Source organism: Liolophura sinensis, chromosome 7 (genome assembly GCF_032854445.1).
Source record: "Liolophura sinensis isolate JHLJ2023 chromosome 7, CUHK_Ljap_v2, whole genome shotgun sequence".
Taxonomy (NCBI): Eukaryota; Metazoa; Mollusca; class Polyplacophora; order Chitonida; family Chitonidae; genus Liolophura; species Liolophura sinensis.
This window is the reverse complement of record NC_088301.1, coordinates 28978098-29000196: the sequence shown is the minus strand read 5'-3', so window position 1 is coordinate 29000196 and position 22099 is coordinate 28978098. Positions and strand designations below refer to the sequence as shown.

Sequence of the window (22099 nt, the reverse complement as noted above, 5' to 3'; positions counted from 1 at the left end):
CTCAAGCTTCCATGTCAACTGGTAAACATGGCACAGGGGCAATGAACAAGGCAAGACAACATCAAAGAAAGGGCAGCTGTCGCCTTACCTCTCACAAGATACATACAATGTATGTCTATATATGTTTGTGTGTGGACCTGTTACATGGCCAGGTAGAAAATTGATTGTTTATTGGCTCATCATGTAGGTGTCTTAAGGACATGGAGAAAGATGTCCCTGGAGACAGAGGGCTATACATATGTCAGTGTGTACTGTTACAATACATGTACATCTACATGAGGTGCACATATTACAGCAAATTCAACCTACCACTTCAGCCGTGCATTTCTAGTTTATAATGATGGTGTTATAGGTCTAACTGTTTTCAGCAGTGGTATGGCTGAAATATTGATTACATGGAATTTGACCAGTATTTTATTCATTCTGCCAACATCTATATGTTATTTATAAAGTACATACACTAGAGTTATCCTTTCCTGAGTGATGTAAGCAGCCAATCGTAGGTCATTAACTTTACGAGCAAACGCTGAATTGCCTCACATAAGGTGTCAGCAAAACTTCCTGCACCTATTATATTATCAAAATATTATGTATTTGCTCATATTCATTTGTGTACACGCAATATTTTAAGGTACAAACATACTGGATGAAAAGAAAAAAAAAATAACATAATATTTCTGTGATAATAGAGAAGGCAAAGCCAACACACCAGCATATCACTTTCAGTTTAGATCCCTTACAACGGTTGTAATTTGATAGCAGGAGCTGTCTATCAGGTGCTGTCTAATTTGTGGCCATACACGATACAGACAAAAATCTGCATTTACTTTATTACCATTAGGAAAGGAGCACAGATCATCCTTCTTCATTGCCATGAGGAAACATCAGGGCATATGTGTGAATACGTAAATCCTGTATCTGACCAAAAACTTCCTCCATGACTAAGTTATGCTCCCTTAGCCAGATTCTAAGGTTCTAATGATCCTAAAAAGGTGTTTTGATGCTGGCTTAGAAGGTGGAATTATATCCTGGGACTTAGATTTGGTAGCTAGGCTATTGAAGAGCCTGTCCGTAGGAGACACATGAACCCCCAACATTAGCTCGATACGTAAAGAACTGAAATTATGAATTTGGTAATTTAGGATCAATACACGTTGTACATTCTGAAATACCACTGCTAACATTTTGTTTAACAATGATTTTAATACACAATATACTAAGTCAGGAATTTAGTAATTGACGGTATTTAATACATACACACCAAATCAATGACTGAATATCCCCCTCATGTTATTGTGCTCTACACATGTGCAAACCTTGAGCTCAATAAATGCAGTACATTTTGAGATACCACTCCTAACATTTTGTTTAACATTTGCTTTCCCTGTTATTGGACGCTGATGCAGATGTCTCAGGGTACAACTTCAGCTATGCCTGTACTTTGCACAAGCACGCTAAAAATGTACATTTCATCACTACTAAAATTGCACTTTTTAAGGAAAATCATCCACATCTTAAGAAGAGATCAGAGAAGGGAAACAACTCAACGATATAGGCTTGCAGATTCTAGTCACCTGGGAGAAAATTACTTCAATAAACAATTTATACCGCAAACTACAGTGTGTTTAAACTAGGGTTGACATTCTAAAGATAAAGGAGTAAACATCTAAGACATTCAAATATCAGGCTAATTCCTCAAACGAAAAAATCAGACATTCTAAACATCTACCCTAAAAACAACTTACTCTTCAGTGAGCCCATACTTCTGCTGTTTGGTGGAAGAGTTAATTTTCTGTTGAACGAATGGAGTATTGCGATGAAATGCACTTTTATGCAATCCAGTTATATACAGAACATATGTAAAAGTGACACAGCGTTACTTCCTATTTCTAGGTATGAATGTCCTGAAGTCACTTATGTACCACAGGATATACATATGTATGTATACATACATAAGTAAGTACCTGTCAGTATTCAAACATTGGTTATTTATAAAGATTATGATATGGTTAGTTATCAGACAGACAGGAAGGTCACACCTAGTAAGCACACCATCCCATTAAACCTACACAACCCTGAATAACTTTTCACACATGCGTACATGCATGTTTAATACCATTAACTTCTGGGGGGTTTTGAATTCAGAAAGTCCTGCACGTAGATGTATTAACATGGTCTGTGTCCAGTATTCAGTTGCTAAAGTAGATAAATATAAATGTATGATGTCTGTTCATGATGAAGATTATCTAGATGAACAGGTTATTTTTATGAGATGCATGTAAACAGTTGTAACAATTTATACACACGTGTATTCCACTCTAACTTCATCAAACCATAAACGCAACTGTCAAATTATACCTTTACAAATACCTGGTGCATATATATAACACCACAACACCTTGAGAGAATAATGACAATCATCTCATGTTTACTGTCTAAGAATTATAATCAAGAATCGTCAATCTAACCTGATAAAAATACCAAGTTCCACTAGTATTCAGCACTGTATCATCAGAAAATCTAAATGTGTCTGGTAATTGACATATTATGCGTTAAATAAATACGACCAATACTAATAAATTTAGTCAAGATAATAAATTTAACAATGAGAGGAATTCAGTGAGTATGAAACACTTCACATTGTAATTTATCCTATAGTTAGCTTTATATCCAAAGATAGAAGAGGTGTCAAACTATTTGCTTCCTCTTCACCTTTGTTTAGTAATCTCTGTCACAATCAGCGAGAAAGGCTACGTGTAGGTGTTCAGTATCACAAGGCGTGGCCAGGATTTACGTCACAATGATGACAGTTCACATACATCACCTGATCTCTGGGGCTGAGACAAAGTCAAAAGTTTAGCATGCTACATGTGTGCCCTTTGTAAGTTATACCTGTTCCTTAGTTGGCAAATGGTCAAACATAACCGGTGAAATATGGCTTCTTGTCAATTTACCTAAATCAGGGTTTTATTCTAAACGTTCAGCAAAATGCATAAATAGTAGCAATGCCCCCCCCCCCCCCTCCCAGCACCATGGCTTAAGCAGAATTAAGTAAAGAAAATATGCAGTGGTGTTAATTGCATCTTATTAGACCTCACTGGACTAGAATTACTCAAAATGCTGTGTTGTCATCACATTTAACATACTATCACAATAAAATAAGGCAAAGGGACCAGGCCCCGGGGATGCTTAGTCCACCAGTAGAGACCTGGTTTATATAATACTGCATTTCAATAATGCAAAATCTAACCTGGGAAGATCAACCCTGGAAATGAAAACCATTCAAGTGTTTCTTAGGGTTTAATACTGCCGATCATAATAAAGTAAACTCTAACTACACCTATAACTAGAATCATCAGTAAAAAGAAACTAGCTTTATGCATGCAAAATTATGACTGCTATATTCAGGCTAATCCAGCTTGTACACAAGTGTGAGTACAACTCCAGTGGGGTGGAGCAGCAATAGAAAAGCAATGAATCACAGAAGGTGCCACTGTGACAGCTATTAATACCTTAGCCAATGTGATGTGTCACAGGTTAAAGTTAATACATTGTAGCAAGGTAAAAATACCTTTTTTTGGGTGTTAACAAATTTTGGGAAGTAAGGCTAAATGTTTACACAATGTAAACAAAAGACACTTAAGGACAGATTGAGGTATATATGACAGGTGCCCTCAATGACCTCAAATTCTGCCCACAAAAGTGCATTTTTCGGATGTAAATAAATATCACAAAATATTTTTTTTTTAGTTGAAACTTACAATTTCTCAGTAGGATATCATCCCATGTTCTAAGCAAATCTCAAAATGCCTTTCTAAAACTCTCAAAATGAGGAAAAATGTTGGTCATGCGAGTCACATTTAGGGTAGGTTCTGGTACAAAGTTGTCTAACTTTTCACAAGGTCAGACAATGGGAGATGTACACGGAATTTTTAATGAGGGAACAACACTCAATGAATTCAGTCTTTAAGCATGTCAGAAACTTCTAACATGAACAGTTCTCACATTAGAGTTGCTGCAGGCTGAAACTTCTCATAATTAAAGCAAAACTTTGGAATTCCTATGAAGCAAACTTTAAGACCTGTGTTCTGGATCAGGCTGCACAGAACTTTTAAGTTCAGGAAATTACTTTTTGCTAGTTTTTTTCATAATGCCAACTTGGAGTGTTTCTCGAAAAACTTTAAGCCAAACACCCTACAAGAAAAGCATTTTTGCTCCAACATAAGTATAACGAAATCAGGTCAAGATGTCTTCAGATAAAAGAAAAAATATATGATATGTGGCCACAGCCAAATCTGAAGTTTCTGTAGTAAGATGGCACTGCCCGCCCACCTGTGCTCTGATTGGCCTTCACACATGTACAGTATTACCACACACACACACACCCAGTTGTAGTCTCTAGTCTCAATTAGAAACTCTTCTATGTGGGCTGCATAGGCTCTGCTCCAATATTTGATCTGCACATAATCCAGATAACATTCCAAAATTTTCGTTCAAACAGAGAGCTGTTTGCTCAGGAGTCAATATACTCGTTTAGATAAAGACAAACAAACGGCGGGCCACTTCATCCCCTGGCCTTTAATGTACACTAGCTTACACTGCCTTAGCCGAGTCTTAGTCTGCACCAATTGGGCTGCCCAATCTTTAATGATTATAAAGAACTTCATTACGGAGTGCCAATATTTATTACCGCTGTAAGCACACAGGATATGATATACAGGTGTGTGACCTGGCTCAACCTGGATACACCTGTTCAGGTAAGCTTTGTTATTACACAACAAAAGCTACCTGGCTTAACAATGCACAAAATAAAGCCTGGTTTTCACCTTCATCATATTGATAACGGTTCGATGGGTGCAACACAGGACAATGTGTAAGACAGCTACTTGTGCAGTTGTACATGTCTGTATGCTTAGACTTTCACAACGTATTTCACAATTTTTCAGTCTTATGCCGATGAAGTGTCATTAAGAGTGTGTACACATACTGTCTTCTTGTGGTAAGGCAAGTCCATGCCACCAAAGTGCTGCAGACACTAAAGTATCATGCCGAAGACATCAGACATGACACCCCACCCAGTTACACTATACTGACACTGGGCCAACCAGTGTTACTTCCTGGCTGTAACCTCACACTGCTGAGTTCCAAGCCAAGCAGCAACAGGTAACATTTTCTGAAGTCTCTGATATGGCTTGACTCGGGTTTTATTCCAACTCCGATCCCTTTGATTTTGCTAGTAATAGTACTTGAGGTATGAGGTTGCTGGATATAAACAAATCTCATACTAACATACGAGGCAGTCTGATTCAATGCTCCAGCGCAACAAATACAAGTAAATAAAAACTGAGACTGCATTTTTATAAAACCTAAAATCTTTTCAAAGCTTATGTATATATCTTGCCTGAAACCAAGAGACTGATTCAGCTAATCACCTTTCACTTTACTGGAATAGCTTACATATAGAAATGGTTTTACTTATCTTTCAGTACAACATTCAACTTTGTTGAACCCATTTTCTAATATCTTTTGACAGAAATGAAATCTAGGGTTAAAATGTTATACATTTTTATAAGATCTGTGAGTTAGAAAGTTCATCTTACAAAGTTTTGGAAAAGTAAGCTTAGTATTTTAACACATCACAATATTTCACCACATTATAGGAGACATTGCTATCACAATATCTACAAATTCACAGTGCATTAAGGTATAAATGCCTTGTGTATATGTCACAGGATATCCACTTACCTGGCTTTCCAGCAACCTGCGGATGGTCGTGGGTTTCCCTCAGGCTGTGCCCGGTTTCCACCCACCATAATGCTGGCCGCCGTCGTATAAGTGAAATATTCTTGAGTACGGTGTAAAACACCAATCAAATAAATAAATAAAATAAACTTACCTGGCTTTCATAAGACGGTACACTAACAAACTCACACTATATGCTGACCTGCAGATTATCAAGGTTTGTTTCAGAGAGATTTAGATGTATCATGCATCATGGGCCACACCTGTACAGGTGACTCAAATACTGGTTTTCAGCCTGTGGCTAACTACAGACGGCCTCTTTTAAACGACACCAGTTTGGCTAACATACACATACACTCAAACAGGATATGTCTTCTTTGCTTGATCTTGTATATACCTCACTCACGACACATCCTTATCAATAATTCATGTGTTTATATTTATCACACTGACGGACGAGAATCTTCTCAACTGTTAGCTACAGAGTCAAAATGTATTCACCTGCCTGAAACTCAGTGCTGCCAAAGTACAGACACCAAATTACTGGTACAAGGAAGATGAAGCAACATCTGAATTAAATATATCTGTCATATTTGTTAATTTATTCCTTTGTCCACATTGTGAAAAAAATTAACTCCCTGGAGTGGGGGGGGGGGAACAATATTTAAACACTAATGTTGAAGTCAAATTCAAGTCCCAGATAAAATTATAGACATTATGAATGAATGCTTGAGGTTTAACAAGTTTTCAGTCCCATGAAGACGAGGAGTCATTAAGTGTGTATACATACGCTGTGTCTTCTTGTGGCAGGGCGAGTCCATGACGTCAAAGTGCTGCTACCACTGAAGTGTCATGCTGAAGACACCACTGAAGTGTCATGCCGAAGACACAAGACATGACATCCCAACCAGTTACATTATACCGTCTTTGATATGACCTGACCCATGTTGAATCCCCCATCCCTCGACTTCTAAGCGGACCCTCTAGCCATTAGGCCATCGAAGCAGTGACACAGAAGTTACGGATACAAAACGCTATGTGTGCTTTGTGAAACAGGCGCATTATCTTTGTGTCACAAACACTAAAACTAAAGTCAGATTTGTACTTTTCTGAAACAACTTTAACCTGTAATATTATAAATGTACCTATGGAAATGCACCATGAAATACTGACTGGCACACATATATTTATACTTTTATATATCACTACAAGAAGACATGTTCATATAAATCTTTGCTTACATGTACACAAATCATATCCATAGCCATCAAGTTCTTTCAACACACTTCATTTTAGAGTTTGCATCTTGAAATAAGTTTACCTTGCCAGTATTTAGACGCCATTGGCATACTTCAATGCATATATTTACTCTCAACATACAAAAGTGTGCTGTCCTATGTTATGACAATGGGTTGTATAGTTAATAGATGCAAGAATTCTGGTGTATAAACATTTATAAACATACATCCTTATTAAGAATGCATATTTAAGCTCCCAACAATATTCTCAAGAACATCCTGTACACATTTTCGTAGTACAAAATATGTCTGCATTTTGTATCTGTCAAACTGTACATGGCCTTGTCTTAAACTAATCCTTGCAAATCATCCTTACTGCATGCTCCATTCACAAATATGTGTATTTTATTTTGCCGAGAAGTTTTGAATTTCTTGCCTACATCGTAATTACCACTGCCAGATGCAAAAACATTCCTGTTTCCTGTTTTCTGAACACTTCATTTTTCTTCTTTATTTCATGTATTAAATATATCTATACTTTACTTACACCCATGCAAAAACATGTATATTGATGTATATTTCACCTTCGTGAATACATCTTTATCATTATAAACCCTTGTAAACTTGTCACTATGCTGAATATTAATACACTGGAAGTGGTAAACTAACAACCCTATTAAAGCTTATGGTATACACAGCAAGCAAATGGTTCCAAAACAAATCTCACCAAACACCTTTGAGCAACAAGTCCTTAGCTGAAGTCTGCAAACAGAAGAAAATGTATGTAAAACTGATAACAACACTAAACTAATGCATGTACCTTTTTCAGATAATTTCTTCCCTTAAATTTTTAATGAACTTATCAGCATAGAATTTTTTAAGGTAAATTATTTTGGGTTTCACTATACGGACTTGTACCTCCTGGAATTTGGACAGTCTTGCTGGTTACAGTTCTGTTTTACTGAAACTTCTCACAAAGACAGGTAACCCCCCCAATCAGAGCGTATTGCGTGCTTTCCCTTGCCAATGCTAATACAAACACCAAGCATATTGGTTCCGCTTGTGGACAGCTATTCAGCTGTTATGAATGTACCGTTATGAATATTTCATGGTTCTCAGCCAGGTGGTCAGGTTGCTTAGAATTCTGCGTGATAAAGAGCGTGGAAACAATGCTACATGGGATACCTCATTAATGTGTATGACTCGATGATGTCAGTGTGAAAACAAGTTCTGCCTATATTTAACAACAAAGGTCACACTTCTGAATAAATATGTTACGATGATCAAACCATGCATTCATTTACGCCTCTTCAACAGATTAGGGTCTACCACTAAGAGCATCTTCAAATGCCAAAAGTTCCTGCAGGTAATTACAGATGCACACATCCACTCCACACAAGCTCTATATAACTAACAGATCTATATTTCACACAAACATATCACCACCTGATTTTAAAATGAAGTTCAGCTTTTTCTCTACGGTTGTTGTTGTTGTTCTAATCATTTTGTTTCCAACAGACTAAATACAGCATGAGAAAACCTCAGAGAAGATGAAAGGCAGTTCAAGTTTATTGACCAGTAACATTTTATTCCATTCAAATAACTGTTACACATGAAGGCACTTCATCAGACACCATCATGCCATAGTTCATTTACAGCCTCAACCATGCTTAGACTGCTTTTTGGCCATCAAATTCCATATATAAAACAAGATGTCGGACAACAGTCATACACCTTCATGAAACGAGTTAGAGTACTGAAACATCTTAGGCAGATAAAACATAGCTGTTGCAAAGTCTTTTGTACAAATTCACTTTTGCTGAAAAACTGTTAAATATGTGTGATAGAACTAAACAGAGGAATGCACAAAGATAAAGTTTTAAGACTTGGGCGACTAACACTGAAGTGGAGTCTGAGTCACAAGTCTCACACCTGTTAATATATCTAAAATGAATGATTCTTTATCTCGCTTTTCAAATCACCTGACAGGTATGTTTTTATCATCAGTGACCTTGTCATTTACTGTGCAAAAATATTCTCACAAGGCAATGTTGAGGGGCAAAAAGAATCATTTGGCATCAGGCCAGTTTATGTTCCGGAGATATTTCATACTGGTGTCCTCTTGAGATACATGTATGTAGTGTTGTATTCGGACAGAGTACATATACAGTCAAAAATAATCACGGGAAGATTGATGTGAACACATGTAAATAATAACCTTTAAATATGGCTCACCTTCAACATGCATCGCTGACATATGTAAGAATCAGTGCTACACAAGAAAGTATTCAGAGGCATTAGCAAAGTCTACAAAGCTGATAGACATATTGAAATGACAAAAGTTCTGTGTATATTCATACATGCAACACTGAACAGAAAACAAGCAATATTTTCCTTCAGTTCAGTTCATGAAGAACCAGTCTGCATGCTAAACAATGAAACCCCTCAATCTGAAAAATAAATAAGTCCACCCTTGTATCTGAACCCTGACAAGTGCACACCCCACATAGAGCAAATATACCTGTACAGCCTAGACATGAAACACTTCCATGAATAGGTGCCCAGCATGGTATATCCTATATATAGTATCAGAGAAACAGGAAATACATGTACAAGTGCACTCAAGAGGATCACTAGATGATGGCAGATCAACAGACCTGAACACCTTCAACTGACAAAGTGCATACAACTTGTGGTCTGTGTGTGCAGTGTGCCTGCTTGCCTCCCCGTTACTCAGTCTGTCGGTTAGCACCTCTGCCTGAATGGTGGATACAGTTTTCATTTATTTGATCAGAGTTGCAGAAGCGCTGAAATTGGTAACCCACATGTTAAATCTTATGCTTGCAATCAATGGAGTGCATTTACCTCTTGCCACATATGATGGCTAAGTTTAATATTGTGACATTAATACCTCAGGGGAATAATCCCCCTAACCTTAGGCCTTTTCACTGCAAAAGGACTGAATAGGGTTCATTCATGACCCCCTGCCCAAGGTGCCCAAGGGTTTAGGTGAGCTTTTAGGGGCAAGGGGAGGGCGAAACCATTTCCCACAGGGTATGCCAACAAGATCCTGCCGCCCCCCCCTCAAGTGTCAGCCTATGAATATTCTAGGAAACACAACAAACTAAACTTCCTTAAATACTGACTTTCAAGTCCCCTTTTATGTAATATGTTATACCATAGACCCTTCAAACATGCCCTCCCCAACACCACCTCACATATGGTGTAAGAAAATACTTTGTCAATGAAATGGTTAAGTATGACATTACACCCCAAGCATTCACTCACTCACTCAAGGAATGAAATGGATACACACAGATGTAGATGGAAGACTACAAATGAACACATAAAAACTATATCAAGACAATTACAAACAAGTGTGAGGATAATTCACAAACTCAGGACAGAAAATGCTTTGTACATTATCAAGTTTGGGCAAGCCATACTCAGGAGAAATTAATGGTTTCTTTATTGTGCAACAAATCAGAGCCACTAAGCAGAGGTTATCGTATAGGTCACATTACCTGGATAACACTGTCCCAGCCCAGGTTAACATATCAGCGTAACTCTTCAATTTTGTTCTAATTTTTTTAAACCTGGCCACATTTTGAAAACACTACCAGGTCTGAGTAATTGGATGATTACTATAAGTAACAATCTTATCCAGCAGATCTGGTGTACTTGGTTTATTAGCCCAGAATGGATATGTAAGAATTATAGGTCTACCAGGTACTCAAATTTACATTTATATTACATATATGTAAATAGAGTACCATATGTACAGTCACAGTTTTAGAACAGCCCTACCCCTAAAAAAATTGATTTCCCTTGTCTGTGTGTACTTTCAGTGTATAGAATTCAAGGCAGTAATAGTAACAACAGTAGGCTTTGTTCCGACATAATGTTTTCCTGAGACAATTAAATTTCCAGGATATTAAGTTTTGTAATGTATGACTAAAGACCTAATTTAACTCCACCCATAAATTTGGAATGTAAATCAGGTTAGCATTCAGTGACCTTACAGATATGATTTCAAAGACAGATGACCTCTTATCAACAAGTTTGAAGAGGGTACCTGTACCTTGGTACTATGACATTAACGCAGATCAAAGACATAAAATGGGGAGGTTTTACTTTAAAATGGAGAAAGGCTTCTGAATTATCCTACCGTCAGACATCTTGGTAAGGTAATTCCAAGTGACACCTGTTGAGTTAGGATGTCACAATTACAGTAACGGCAAGATATCGAGCTAGGGCACAGTCACATTCAGGTATGTCCCACTCCACAGATCAGGTGTCCAATGTGAAGTCTGCCCTACATACACACATACATCTGCACAAGAGCTATCCCAAACCCCGCCTCTTGTCTGAGCCAACCCACCAAGGGGCATAATAAAGAAATGGAGAGAAGGGCGAGGGGGAGGGGTCTATCCATAGGACTGTGTGCACGGTTCTTAAACACTGCGTGCCCCACTAAGGGAGCGTCTACATTCAGGCTGCTACAGACATGTTTAACATGCCCGTGTCCCCTCAACCTCCTTCCCGCTAACCTTGCTGCTGCCAAATCTTAACAGGGTCAGGCCCCATAATATGAAGTTAACATTTCTCTGATGTAACTCCCAATTCACATATAACATGTTTTCTTTTTTTTAACACAGCAAAAACATAAGTCTACTCTTGCAGGCTGAATGCTCTCCAAGCCCCCCACTCCCCCGCTCCCCCCCCCCCCACCATTTTCTTAAAGGTAGCAGTTTTCAACACAAAACTTTTAAAAAATTTTTTAAAATTCATTTCATTGGTGTTTTGCACGGTCCGCAAAAGTATTTCACTAATACGACAGCGGCCAGCATTATGGTGTCAGGAAAAGGGGTAAAGGCTTGGAAAACCCCACAACCATCTGCAGATTGCGAGCAGACTTTCCAATGTTAAGAGAAAGCTAGCACGAAAATTACTTCACACAATATTTTACTATTATTATTAGCAAATAGGCACTCTGGCTGTCATATACCAGGATAAGCCATTTTTCATCACTGTCATGTGTCAAACAATGAATACAACAGCATCTTGTTGTAGGTCATGGAAAAGCAAAACAAAAAACAATACAAAAGCAGACAATAGATAACACACAATGTCCTCCTAATCTGAAGTCCCATTGTTATGATCAGCTGCCCTGACCAGTTTACATCTACTACACCTCTGCAGTTATCAGTATCAACGGAAATACATTGTCTTCAGTTAACATGTAAAACAAGGATTATTCCTTAATGAATACAATTTAATGCAAGTAAAATTATCACTTTTTCTTAATTTGGGGTTAATAAGTTCCTTATTACACCACAGGTTGTAGTCCCTGAATGATTAATTAGAGAAATCAGTAAAGATCAAGACTAAAATTTACATTAATGTGAAAATCTTTTGGATTCTTCTGGTTAACGAATGCTTCCTTATAAACATGCCTGTGTGTCCAAATTAGCAGTGGTATTAATTTAGATACAACTTAACAATGAGATCAAAGAAAATTTAAATGTAAAGAGACCTGTATTACATTACTTATGTATGGAAAAATTTCTCATTTTTGCATTATACCTGAATATAATGAATCTGGTAGTCAGCAACATACAGTTTATATAAATCAGATCTATTCTCACGATGTCTCTCAGAAAAATCTAGGTTTTCTTTGTAGCTCGTGTGTTGTTGAACATCAATGGCATCAAGCACCGCAAGGAAGATTATACTAAAGCATAAACCTAGCTCAGCGAAAAGCACAGTACTTTAACCAATAATTAACATAGGATGACATGGATCAACCACCCCTTAGCTCAATAATTTTTCAAAATACCTCTGGAATATTTTCTGGACAATGTGTATCATCAACTCTGGATTTAATTAATACCAACAGTTTAAGGTGTAACCACTACTCCATGATACTCACATGACACACAAGGCACAATTGGTTTATCCTTGGCAGGGTATACAAATTGAACTGGTCTCCATGTCATGCACTGGTAGAGTTTGGGACAATAATCAAATCCAGCAACCTGCAGATCTGTCATTTTCAGATGATAGCAATATCCTGCCTCTAAGTAAAGGAAATCTGGTACCTCACTAACTGAAATAACTACAGCTACAGATACTTCTGGCTGAGACTACGTTATTGTTATTACCTTTGTGTTTTAATATCATCAGCATCAGTGACACGCAAAGCCACATATGTCAATGTATATAGTCATCATTTCTCAACATGTACATGCAATATACACATATATTATATAAATAATATTAATTTGTTGGCTGACAAACTTGATGGCAGACAAATCAATGTCCTTGATATGTACACAGGAATATATCACTACAAAGGTAACATATTACACAATGCATGTGTGTCTTGATGAAAGTTTCATACATGCACTTACACACAATCAGAGTCATTTATATCAAGGTTAACTGACTAGATGAAACTAATAGCTCAACCCAAAAAATGCTGGTAACAGAAAAACTGTAAAAAATCTGTACACATGCAAAAATGAAACCGGTAACTGCGGCAAAATGTCAAGATGACTTTTCCCAGCACCTACATGTACCTGTGTGGGAAATACCTGATAATCCAGTCAACAGAGCCCACAAAGATACAAGTCTGGAAGGATAGAGCTAAGACCTTTATGAAGCACATGTGTTGCTTTATGCAAGAGTTTTACCTCATGTGTGCAGGTAGTTGTACATAGGATCTTACATGTCATCTGTTTAAGCCTTCAGAACGAGGAATGTTACTACTGTTACAGAATTATGTAGAGGGCTTAGTAAGCAAAGGTGTCAGATGCAGATTTACTTGTATGTACTTGATTAACATTTTATTCCATACTAAAGAATATTTCCCATAATTCACACATGACATCGGCGAGATATATTGGTGGGAAAGTACGGCACTACAGCACTTTGCCATGTATCAGTCAAACTTCCCCCAAAAAAACACATGGAAAAGGAGTCAAAGGCCTAATGTCACCAAGCCATTCATGACTTACTTCGAAACAGAATTTCAGAACCCATTGTTGAGCCACATAAATTAAAATTTTGATCACTTCATCCAGGTAACCTTAACGGAGAATTCCAAAGGAAAATTCTGCAATAACGAATGAAATGATTTATTCGATACCAATGCTTTGGCTTCAACTTTCAATGCTAAAATCCAAGCATTGTGACCAAGCTTTACAGAAGTGAGTAAGTGAAACATACATAATGAACAACCCCCTGTATAATTCCACAGATAAATACATCACAGGTTTCATTCTAATCAACACAGTAACAAGTAACTAAATCTATCACACACATCAGGCTCCATATTTAAGGACATTTTACTTTTCCCACTCTTGTGAGTGGAGGAAACTGGAGTGGCTGAAGTAAACCACTTACTTTCAGTAACTAACTGAAAGTAAACCACTTACTTTCAGTAACTAACTGAAAGTAAACCACTTACTTTCAGTAACTAACTGGAAAACTTTCCCACAAGTGACAAATTTTCACCAGAACAGCAAGCTCAACATTACAGTAAAACACACAAATTACATTTTCATCTGCACAAATTTGAATTTTTTCGACATTAAAGTTGTCATCCAATACAAGCTATTGATGGTGGCACAACATGTAATGGAGTATATATAAAAATGTTATTCTTTACACAAGATTATCAATCCTTCCTGCAGCATAGTGAGGTATGTAGCTTGGAAAAGTTCTGTAACAACAATATGGCTAAGCCCCATAAAAGATTTAAGTTCCCATTTAGGAAGGAGGACAAACGCATGTAGGCCAATGTCTGGTTTAAGCTTTAGCAATCCATGGAGGCAGACTACATAACAAATGATAGAGGTTGGCATCTAGGAACTGCATTAGATCTGAAGTCATCCTAAAGTGCATTTCTACACATAAAAAGCTATTACATCGTAGTATGGCAGGGCTTTGACAACGTCAAAGAGAAGAGTCTGAAGCAATATGCAGAAAAATAAAATGCTTTAACTCACTCTGGGTACCTATCAACACTAAAACTTTTTTAGACATCGAATCTGGGTCCTTGGAAGAGAAAACGAAACAATGAATAAATTTTAAAAATCTGATTAAATGTAAAGCCTCTAAGGAAATTTATAATCTCTATGGTATTATAAATGGCCCAGATACAACTCTGTACACTGTCACAATACAATACAATGTGTCGCACAAATTTAAAACCGATGTGAATTCAAAGCTAACACAGCAGCCAATACATTATTCATGTCAACTTTTATACAACAGTGAACCTGATCTGGCTCTTTTCATGGTTACACCCTGTGAAGACCTGGTGTATGTCAATATATTATACCCAGTGCAATCACGGGCTGCACACATGCTTAACAAATAGATACTGGTATATACATCTTAAAAGACAGCCACAGTGACATGCATGTATAATAGCTGCTTGTTGGAGAGGAAAAAGTGCCCAAGCATTTCACTCAATGGTTAAGAAAGAAATACTGTAAGTTAGCAGCAGCCACCCTTTTACATATTCAGTTTTATACCTTAACAGCTCAAAACTCCAACTCAAAATTTTCAAAGATGTCAATTCATCATTTGATTTCTCGCAGTAATAAATGCAGACTTGAACTCGGCTCCTGTTGGCACTGAGGCTTTAAATCAGGTTTCTCTCTTTACTTAATACTTCGCTCTTTAGCCTGACCATGATCATACAACTTATCTTAAAAATTAAAAAAAAAAAAAAAATCCTATGTTAATGGAATCCAATGCCCAGTTTGTAATGGAAAATAGGTCTCTCTCTGGCCGGCTTTAAAAACACACATCCTTGTCAAATAAGCACCTTATACATTCCATTCTTGAAACAGGTGACTCAGCACTGTTATTTAGATTAATACTTTTCCAATTCCCAAATAAAATGTCTAGTGCTTTTAAAAAATTACTAGTAATCACACATTTAAGAGCTTTGATGGTTACCTTTATTTTGTCGTTTTTATACTTGCCTTAGTTTTACAAAGCCCATTTCAAATTTATTGGAAAAGTCCATTGCTAAACTAAAAAAAAAACATATTAATATTCTTGAGTGCAACATAAAACACCAAATAAATAAATAAAGAAATACCAAACAGATTCAACACAAGCCACCAATCTGTACAAACACTGAACTGAAAGACCAGAAATACCCAAGGGAGACAATCCTGTTATATTGTTGCAATATACCTGTACCCACATTACTAGTGCTTAATGACCTCCCCTTCCAGATTTTAGATCTGAACATATTTTACCATCATGATATACCTTTATATAAATAATATATACCACTATAATATCAGTGCTTTTCCTCAAACATTCCATGTACATGTATGTCCCCTCCATCCCACTGATGTCTCCCTCAAAGCTCCCCTTTGATGATTTTTTCCTTCTTAATTCAATTTCTCCTCAGGATGTTTTATTATCAGCAGGTATTTTCAATGGCATGAGGTTATCATCAGTCTCTATTAGAAGATTTTACCTTAATGTGAATGCAATGGGAAGATTCTTCTGGCCAAACAATTGTTTCCTGCTTGACACACCATTCCGTGATATACTGGGATGTACTTTGGCCTGCAGAAACTACTATGCACACGTATGATGTATGTACCTCACCAAATACCAAGGACCAGTAAATGTTAGGAGCTCAAAGTCAGATTTCATTTTATATAAGTGAAAATCTCTAGTGACACAAAAGTTTGGTACATAAAAAATACACTTTCAGAAACACAGAAAGGCCTTAAAAGGCCTTCAACCCTACTGAAGTCATGAATTTGTTAATTTATGGTACCTAATATACACACAGAGCATCAGTGATGGAACATTTCTCTCATATCATATTACTACACTAATTCCTCAACCTTTTCGCACATGAAAGAGCAACTTTCAGTGCAATTTATGCCCATTTTTACTTTGATTTTGGAGACAAAACTACTTCGGTTGGATTGGCCAGTGTCAGGGCTTCACAAAAAGTATCACTTTCTCAGTCAACACAGCATGATACCTCCAGAATAACACCTTGCAAACATAAGAAAAGGTTGAGGAATTATTACTGTAGGAATGTAGTTAACCTCATTTGAGCTGTACGCCTGAAGCTCTGAACTACAGAGTCCTCTCTGCGTTCATTTTGATGGCACACATACTAATTCAGGTTGAAGTACTGGCCCCCTAGACTCTAGGTGGTACTAGGGCAGTTTCATTGCATGAATAAAGCACAGTTGTACTGTGACTGATTGATAAATCCGACTGTTTTCTTCAACTTTCAAATTTGCTGTTACGTTTCACAGGAAGCCGGGCAACCTTGACACTAAACTCTACCCTCATAGTCGGTTCCAGAAAATTGCATCCTAGCTGTCTGCTGCCCCTAACTGGACACTTTTTATACCTGTAATCCATTAATTACTTTGTACATTGTTATCAGCTAACCTGAGGGCCCCCCGTCGCCAAGGTGGTTAGCATTCGAGCTTAGCGCAATGACCCACGAGCCTCTCACCAATGCGGTCTCTAGGAGTTCAAGTCCAGCTTGTCTTTCTCTCTAGACTATTGTGGGAAGGCCTGCAGATAGTTGTGGGTTACTCCCACCCCCACCCCCCTGTTTCCTTCCACCATCTTATAAGTGAAGCATTCTTAACACCAATCAAGTAAAAAATCAAATATAGGCTACCTACACAGCCTATAAAAAAAATAGGCTAATCAATAAATTAACGAAATTGACGAACCTCAAATTTTGCTACACTTATGGATGAACTACACTAATGGAGCAAATCTCTTTCTGTCTTGCCCACAGTAATCATCTGGAAAAAGCACGGGAGTTGCATTCTGAATTTAACCCTTGCCTTTCAATTTCATCATCACTAGTATCACAAGTTTATAGTGCAGCATTTGAGGACTCACTGCTCACTTGGGTCTATGCGAATGACCAATTGTCACGGGGAATGCAGTATGTGTAACCTGAACAACCGATCTAGTCAAAAGCCGAGGACTGACGTTTCTGGTCACATGTTCGGACTTTTTATATTCTCCTGCAAGTCCCTTTGAACCCTATTAATCCAGTCCTAACAACAATGGAGCCTAAATTTCCATGTTCAAGCAGTAAAACACAGAGAATCATAGCAGTCTTGAAGTAATTAAATTGACTTACTTGGATCCGCTGGATCATCCCGTTTCCAGTCACTCCAGTCTGTAGTACGTCTGAGAACTGCGGTCTGGTTGATCACTGCCTGCCTTTCCTGTAACATCTCCTGGAGATCTTCTGATGAAAGGTTGTGACTCGACCCACCAGAGCTTTGCTTGCGGATCACATACTTCGGTTGTACCTTCTCTGCAAAGTCCCGTCCACGCTCTAAGCTCTCTTCACCCTTGTTTCGAGTTGGCGACATAGCCTCGCACATGTTGACCTTATTTACTGCAGGTGTGAGCTCAACCTCATTGGCCAATGTCATTTGCTCAAAGTCAGCCAGATTGTCCTTTGTGGACAACTTCTCTGACACCATCAAGGATTCAGGTTTGGTCTCATAACACACCAAGGTGATGCCATCGTCTGGGGAGTCTTCAGAAAAATCAGGCAGCATGTTTGAGGTGTCTGTCTGGTTCAGTTGAAAGTTCTGGGACGAGTTCCCTCTCCCATCGTCATCACTGACATCAGAATCAGAAAAATTTTCCTCACCTCCAGAAGTGATTTTGCTCGCATCTAAAGAATTTAATAAATTATCAATCTGCACCACAGATTCGGTTGACTCTCTTTTCAACATGACAATTTCTTCTTCAATTACCTCTTCTGCCTTGTTTTCCTGTTTAGGGTGAGGTTTTGTTTGTTTATCAGCTGTCCAACTTTCCTGTGCAGCAGACTGTGATTTCCTTTGCTTATCTGTTTTGGACCGACGTCTTGGAGGAGGAATAGGGTGTGGAGCTGAAGCATCCTCCACTGGGATGAAATCTTGTGGCAATGTGTACTGACGAGACCTATGTTCTGCAACAACCACCTCTTCCCCCAAACCAACCCCAATGCTGCCTTCCATACTAATCTTGGTCTGTCCAGAATCACCGGACACTTCTTGCTTTGATTTAAAAGAAAAATCAATTTCGGGTTGTTGATTCTGTGACACTGGTATTTTGCTTTCAGTGATTGCACTTTTATAATTTTGGCGTCCGGTATCTTCACAATGATTCACTGCAATAGAGGTTTGGGATGCCCCACTATCAATACGTTGCTCAACCTTGATATCAGTCACTCTCTTGTCAATAACGGAATGAGTGTCACAATTGGCCGACGCCTCACATCCAGTCGAGTTTGAAGAACTGTTGCCCTCTTTCAAAAGATGACAGTCTGTAAACTTGCCACAGTCTTCACTCTTTTCTTTAAGATTGGAATTATTTTCTTCAATGAAAATGTCTCTGGAATCAAGTTCAGTGTCAGAACATTGTTCCACTTTCTCAACAAGAACACTTGTGCCTTTAACACATGGCAGAGTGGTTTGAAGACAAGGAAGTGGTGGTGCTGTGTTGGGCAATGGAGGTGGGCAATTGGTATCAGCCAAATTTATTTTCTGTGTTTCTTGTAATGATGTGGGCCCCAGGTCTGAACTGCTCAAAGGATTTGTCTTTTCTCTAGTTGGTAATGTTGTCTGGAATGAATCATCTGATGTCAATTGGTGAGAATCAATCAACAATACTGGCTGGGAAGCTGCTTCCTGATTATCCTGAGAGGACTTTTGAGAAAATGTTTGCAATGTTGTCTCGGAAAATTTTTCAGGTATTACTGGTTTAGAAAGTTTTTCAGGCAATGTTGGCTGGGAAGGCTGCTGAAGTGATTTTCTGGTGAATGTAGACTGAGATGTATTTTCAGGTGTAGACGATTGTTGGTGAAACTTTGCAGCTGGCTGGGAAGGCTCCCTTGACAATGTTGTTTTCTCCGGAACTTTTGGTTGTGTCGAGCTCTCAGATAATGATTCTGGCAGTGTTGAGACTGGCAGTGTTGACGGACCTGGTGTTTGTGACTCTGACTGTGGTGGAGCACTATCAGGCAGAGGTGGAGGTGTTTCAGATCCAGAGTTATTCCCAGAGTCAATATCAGAGTCAAAACCTTGGGTTTCAATGGGATACTGGCCTTCCAAGTCTTCAGGCTGAACGCTGGTAGACTCGATTTCTATGTTCCCAGATGTCTTCACATGAGATTCACTTTCATTCGTCAGTTTGCCTTTGTTTACAGTCAAGCTATATTCCTTTAGAGTGGAATAGCCCAAGTCAATGTCCCTTGTGTCATCCTTAGTCTGAGATTCTTCTTTAGGGGTGACTTCATCTAAGAACACCAGATCATCAAGTGCATCAGATTTGTCAGCATCAAATACTGACCCTGAATCAACAGGCGACAGAGGTTGAGAAATACTTGTGGATGTGTCACAGATCACAGAGATACCAGAGGAAGTCTCTGATCCACTGATATCTTCAAACAGAAGTCCTGGCACTGAAATCACAGGGTTACTGTGAGAGCTTTCATCAAGGTTTGTCTGCTCTTGGTTGATTAGCTGATCTTCAGAACTTTGTTTGTGGTCATCAGAAGTTGCAAGGCTTTCCCTTGCAAAAATAGAATTATCTTTCCTGGATAATGCCTGTTCTACCACTCCTGTGTTTTTGGATGAAGTTTCCAGCTGGTCTTTGTCCAGAGAGTCAGTTTTATGGCGGGAAGTTCGTTGAATTGAAGAGGAATCACCCAAACTTAGCAGGCGCCCTGCTTTCCATGAGACAATGCGTTTTGTGCGTGGCGAGGCAAGAGGAGAAGCACGTGGTGAGGATCTAGGAGAGCGAACGTTTTCCGCTGATCCACCTCTTACTGTACTTCCTGCTACGGACTCTCCCAGAACCTTTTGCTGCTCAAGGTTTAGGGAGCGCCGCTTTATACGATACTCTCTGGCAGCTTTCTTACTCGGGTTTTCCTCTCCGCTGTCACGGTTGCCTGCAGGACTGGTGTGGCGTCGCGCAGCATTGTCCAGCAGCTTCTCTCGATAATGACGGGCTCGGTCTGTGCGACTCCCGCTATGTTTGGGCAGAAGATTGGCCTCGTAGTCTGCAGGGTTTCTCTGAAAAATGCAAGATCAGAAATTTTGTTCCAATTATTTCTTCATTCATCTATGACAATTTGGTATGTGGTAAGCCTTTTCATGCGCTTGTGCTTATTGCATTGCATTTAAGTATAGAGCTGGAGCGCACTGTGGACAACATTCTCTGAGACAATATGCGCAGCTGAGAGTTACTCAGAACAAGAATAAGAAATGGACACTTCTTAAAAATATCTGATGACTCGGACTCAGGCTTTAAAGGTTTTCAATGGAAGATTTGCTGCCAAGCGACATGAGGTACTAGTATTTTGAGAGCTAGAAACCATGTGGTTATGCAAATGAACAACTGACCGACATGAGGCTCTGAAGTGACACTTTTTTGATGTAAACATGTATTCTGCATATTAATTTTGAAAAAAAATTTCATTTCTGCTTGAACAATTTATTTTGCTGTTTACTTTGAACACTTTTAATGATCAAATGCCGGCTGAGCTTTACGCCATAATACTTCTCAGTTTTCAAAACACATTTTCTGAGCACTCATAAGAGTTATACACAGCCAGTTTCAACGGAAATAAATGACCCAAGCTCTATTCCACTGTATAATATGCAGCCTCGATCAAAAGTCTGATTCTACAGGGGACAAGTGTGAAGTATTTTGGTGTATTTACAGTTGATGTGCGGCATAACAGTCAAGTATATGGGTGGAAGAAGCAGAGTAGATCTGGGAACATGGCACCTTGATTCACCTGAAGTACTTCTCAAAATTTCACAATATAAGGCTATTAAGAGACTTTACAAAATGTGTATGTGATCATACAACTTCAACACTTTGTGACATGATGACTTGGTCCCGCCACAAGAGGTGAGGATAACCTGAAAGGTTTGTTATATTTAAGCCAGAATTAAAATGTCATTAAACTTCATGTATAGTATAAATTTAGCCCACATCATGTCAATGACAATGGCAATATAGTGATGGTGAAGTCACATTATATAGTATATCTTGAAGCAATCTGAATCGCAGTCTCATGAATG

General features: G+C 38.4%; 1 protein-coding gene across 1 annotated transcript in view; it reads right to left on the bottom strand.

Annotated features, from left to right (window-relative positions):
* Positions 1-22099, bottom strand: part of LOC135470815 (uncharacterized) — a 92654-nt gene that overhangs the window by 19394 nt on the left and 51161 nt on the right. Inside the window, 1 exon segment of the mRNA XM_064749857.1 lies at positions 18148-21082. Within this exon segment, the coding sequence (XP_064605927.1) occupies positions 18148-21082 (2935 nt within the window).